Source organism: Papaver somniferum, chromosome 5 (assembly GCF_003573695.1).
Source record: "Papaver somniferum cultivar HN1 chromosome 5, ASM357369v1, whole genome shotgun sequence".
In the NCBI taxonomy this organism is placed as follows: Eukaryota; Viridiplantae; Streptophyta; class Magnoliopsida; order Ranunculales; family Papaveraceae; genus Papaver; species Papaver somniferum.
Window position 1 is genome coordinate 164857773 of NC_039362.1, and position 4177 is coordinate 164861949.

Here is a 4177-nt window from a genome sequence, read left to right on the forward strand (position 1 = left end):
ATGCAAAAAGAAAAAAAAAATGTAAATGGCATGGATGCGAAACTGCCAATGTCCATATCCAAGTTATTGTAAATGATCATGACTAAACCGCCTATTTTTATTTTATCTTTCGATAGGTAAATACTTTTTTTTTACAGACTAAATTTCCGGTTAATCCATATCCGGTCCGTATCACCCGTTTATCCGCGGATGTCAAATTCGTGGGTGATTGGACCGGACACGGTTGAATTTTCCAAATCTATAATTTTGACGAATTGGTTGCGGTGATCCCTAATCCGCATTTTTCTTCTATTGTACACCCCTTACCCCAAGTAGACCACCACCTAGGGCGGAGTAAGTGTACTGTAGCATGGGTGTGCAATCCCAAGCCCATTTTTGCACCCCTATTGAGATGTTACTTCTACATCTACATAGCAGGATTCCTTGCTCCGCCCTGACCTTCACCACCATATGACACACTGCAGTAAATTGGAGAGAATGAATTTCCAAGTTGAAAGGTGATGGAACAGAAGGTCCCCCAACAGATTAAAAAACTGCCTCTAACTGGATCCACAGACTCAATCCAAAAATAAGCCATCGCATCAAAACACCAAAATCTTGTTCGATGCCTCATCAGTCTGACTCACTCACCCTTTGCCCAAATGAAACTTCCCCTCGAAATTCGTCCCTCTTCAAAAACCTTGTAACCAAATCAAACCAAACTGTTCCATGGAAATGTCTTCATGGCTGGCTAGATCCCTTGCAAACTCTCTAAGAATCTCCGGTGACGAAGAAGAAGAAGATGAGGATAACGATGATCATTTGAGAAATACAGAATTACAAAGTGAACGAAATAATAATTCTAATTATTATGTCGAAGAAGAAGCAGTTGAATCTTCATCGGGCAGAGGTGTTAAAGAAGATCTCGAAGATTTAACAAATACCCTAACTCGTCAATTACGTGGTGTTGCGTCTTTTCTTGCTCCTCCTCCTGCTACACCTATTTGTCAACAGCAGCAGCAGCAACGACAAGACGAATCTTCTGTTGCTGAATCTTCAAATTCTGGATGGAATCTTTGGGATTCAAAAACTGATAAAACTTCTGATCAGGAAAGTTATGATTCATCGAGAGTTAATGGAATCAGTGGCGGTGGGGGGGATTTATATGAGAATATTGAGATCTCTGATTTTTCTATTGATAAAGCTATTGATGAACTTCCTAGGGTTGATTCACCGAGGGTTCAACATCCTGGTGGATCAGAAGAATCTGAAGATAAGTATCCGATTGGTGGTGCTATTGGTGTTACTGATGAAGTTTTGATGTTTGCTAGAAATATTGCTATGCATCCTGAAACTTGGTTGGATTTTCCTCTTGTTGATGATGAAGAATTTGACGGTATGTTTGTCTCTAACAAATTATTATTATTTCAGTATTTTTATCATTTTAATTCTTATGTTCTGATGACTATAGGCAGAAATTGACATTATTACTACAACTTAATGAAATTCATGTTAGCATTGATACGAAAAATTGTCAAATTTTGGGGAAAGACCCGTAATATTGCCACTCAGAACTGGGAAATGGCAATTTTGTCACACGCATCAGGTTCTAAAACTGCACATACACTTTAAATTGCTTTTGTCAACATGAACCTAAAAATGCAACATTTCTTGAAGTTGAAAGATGCTATTTTGTAGTGTTCTTTTTTTTTGTTCAAACCTGTTTGGTGCGTGTTGAATTGAGGCCAACAAGAGCTTTTTATAAAATCGTGGGAATACATTTTAATCCTGTCAACAGAAATCAAATTTTGTTCCTGAGATTGGAGAAAAACTACCATCTATGTGGAACGTGTAGGTAGCAGCTATCCGTACTTACTTTTAGTCCTGTGAAGAGGAAATTTGAAGCTGGCTAAATGGGAAGTAGAGAACCTATGTAAACCAGTTAAATATGAATTTGGAATTCGGTCTGCCCGTGAATATGTGGATTTGAGAATGATAGTGTTTCCAAATAAATTTCAGTATGGGTTCAAAAATTGTCAAAAGTCAGAGTATGCTAACTAGTTGCTTGTTGATAGTAAAAATTATGTTGCTCACATGATCATAAGTTTTGCCTAAAGCTTATTGACTTTTCCTCCATAATACCAATTGCTTCTCTTCGAAATATTCCGCCACTTTATTGCATCATTTATTTCAATTTTACCGGTAGTCAAGGTCTCTTAATGAGGCATATATATTATCAAAGAACCGGAAGTTAATGGAATAGCACTCAAGCCTATGCAGCAGAGGGTAATGGTAATCAGTAATCACTAAATTAAATCTGTTCATACAAAACAGAGATACACTGCTGTATTTTTGAGGAAAGATAAGATATATGCACATGTGGTACCATTGTACTACTTGCCGGAGTTACTCTGAAGGAGAACAAGGAAGATGTTAGTGTGCCTTGGAGATAAATGTTAGAGGAACAAGTTTGAGATGGGCTTTGGTGAAGATATGAATAATGAATTAAGGACACTCAGAATATAAGTCGTTGAAATAAATATAACTAATTAATATCGGCTTCTATTAAGTTGACCCCAGATAGCTAAGTTTCTTTAAGCCTCTGATGCTGGTTATGTTTAAGCTGCTTAGTTGCTCTGGAGGTTAAAATCTTAAATCTAAGGAACTCTTATTTCTGATTTATTTACCTTCGCCCTTCCGTGATACTATAATGAAATCCTATTAGTATGACAACATTTATTGAATTTTGTTAGCTAACTGATCGTACATGTTTCGCCACCTAGTCATTGATAGGTCCACTTGATTAATACTAAGAACTCTTCGAAATGATGGCATATTCAAAAGCTGAATCTTTGTAGTTTTTAGTCACTCTACAGCAGTTGTAGGATTGAATTTTTCGATTTTTTTTCTTCTTATGATGTTTAGTTTTTCTAAATTTCATAGTGTTAAAAGCAATTTTCTTTGTGACCTTTTTCTGTTATCTCACTTTTTTTCTGTAAAGTTTCTTTTTCAGATTTCAATATGTCCGATGCTCAGTATGAACATGCTTTAGCTATTGAACGCCTTTCACCAAGATTTGCAGCTCTAAGGATTGAACTTTGCCCAAGACATATGAGTGAAGGATGTTTTTGGAAGGTTTATTTTGTCCTTCTACATTCTAGACTGTGTAAACATGATGCTGATCTTTTGTCAACACCCCAGGTAAGTTTCTGCCTTAGTATATCTTTCTACAACTTATTTGCTTTTGATATTCTATTTTGTGGAATTTTTTTATGCTTACATAGTCATTACAGACTTACAGTGAGAAAAAAAAGGGGAAGAAAGAAAATAACCACGTTTTGTCAGTCTGAAAATACTGTTCATTTAATTAGTGTTCTATTTCTAGTTTATTTATAAGTATGAATCTTGTTTGTTGCAGATTGTGGAAGGCAGAGCTATGTGGATGCGTGAGTTACAGAAGCGGACGAAGGAAGAATCAGATCCAGATTGGTTAAGAAAAGGCACATCCTATAATAGAGAGAGCACTTATCCTCTACAAGAGAAGCATTTTTCTGCATCATCTGATGATTATCCCGAAGTGCAACAGAATAGGTTCAATGACGAAGGCTTTCATTCTGAATCAGTGGCAGATTATGATTCCGTTCCAAACTGCCCGGTGTATGGTAGTGAGACAAGATTTGTTGATAAGTCAGTGGTTGAAGAAGAGCCGGTTCTCCATCACAGAAATAGGGATTTATTAGCTGGTGTCTCGAAAATATTAGACCAGAAGTATGACGATGGGGATGATTGGTTAGAAGATAGTTCCGAAATGGGTGATTACAGTAGGACCACTATCCCCCTTGGGGAAGAAGAAGATGTATCATTCAGTGATCTCGAGGATGAGGAAAGTCTACATATTATTTCAAGACCAACCACACATTCTTCTGATTCCATTCTTACGAAAGACACAAGACACCCTTGAGCGTACAAAGATTCAAACACTCTGGACTCTTTAGAAAGGAAGACGGTGTAAAGTTGTGTGTTATACTTGGTGCGTGTTTTCCCTTGTGTGAACAGTGAATTTCCTTGCATCTGCCCAAGTGATGTTTTTGTATGAAACTCCCTGAAGAATAGGGTTGGAACTTGGAAGTGAATATTTGGTTGTGGTAATGTAACAGATACCTGGAAATTACAGCGGCTTAAAAAATCAATTTTGTCA

At 37.0% G+C, this 4177-nt stretch overlaps 1 protein-coding gene across 2 annotated transcripts; it reads left to right on the forward strand.

Moving 5' to 3' along the window:
- Positions 1-527: 527 nt before the first annotated feature.
- Positions 528-4177, forward strand: LOC113283525. 2 transcript variants are annotated; one of them, XM_026532814.1, is made up of 3 exons: positions 528-1375; positions 2981-3180; positions 3398-4177. In XM_026532814.1, the coding sequence occupies exons 1-3, from the start codon at positions 709-711 to the stop codon at positions 3938-3940; spliced, it is 1410 nt and encodes a 469-aa protein (XP_026388599.1). In that variant the 5' UTR covers positions 528-708; the 3' UTR covers positions 3941-4177. The 2 variants fall into 2 exon arrangements, with proteins under 2 accessions (XP_026388599.1, XP_026388600.1); XM_026532815.1 differs by having other exon boundaries at positions 534-1375; positions 2993-3180.

Bases quoted from the DNA above. Each gene is read 5' to 3' on its own strand.
- LOC113283525 (XM_026532814.1), top strand. From the start codon at position 709: ATGGAAATGTCTTCATGGCTGGCTAGATCCCTTGCAAACTCTCTAAGA. The intron at 1,376-2,980 runs GTATGTTTGTCT...TTTTCTGTAAAG, and splicing joins TGATGATGAAGAATTTGACG to TTTCTTTTTCAGATTTCAAT. The intron at 3,181-3,397 runs GTAAGTTTCTGC...TGTTTGTTGCAG, and splicing joins ATCTTTTGTCAACACCCCAG to ATTGTGGAAGGCAGAGCTAT.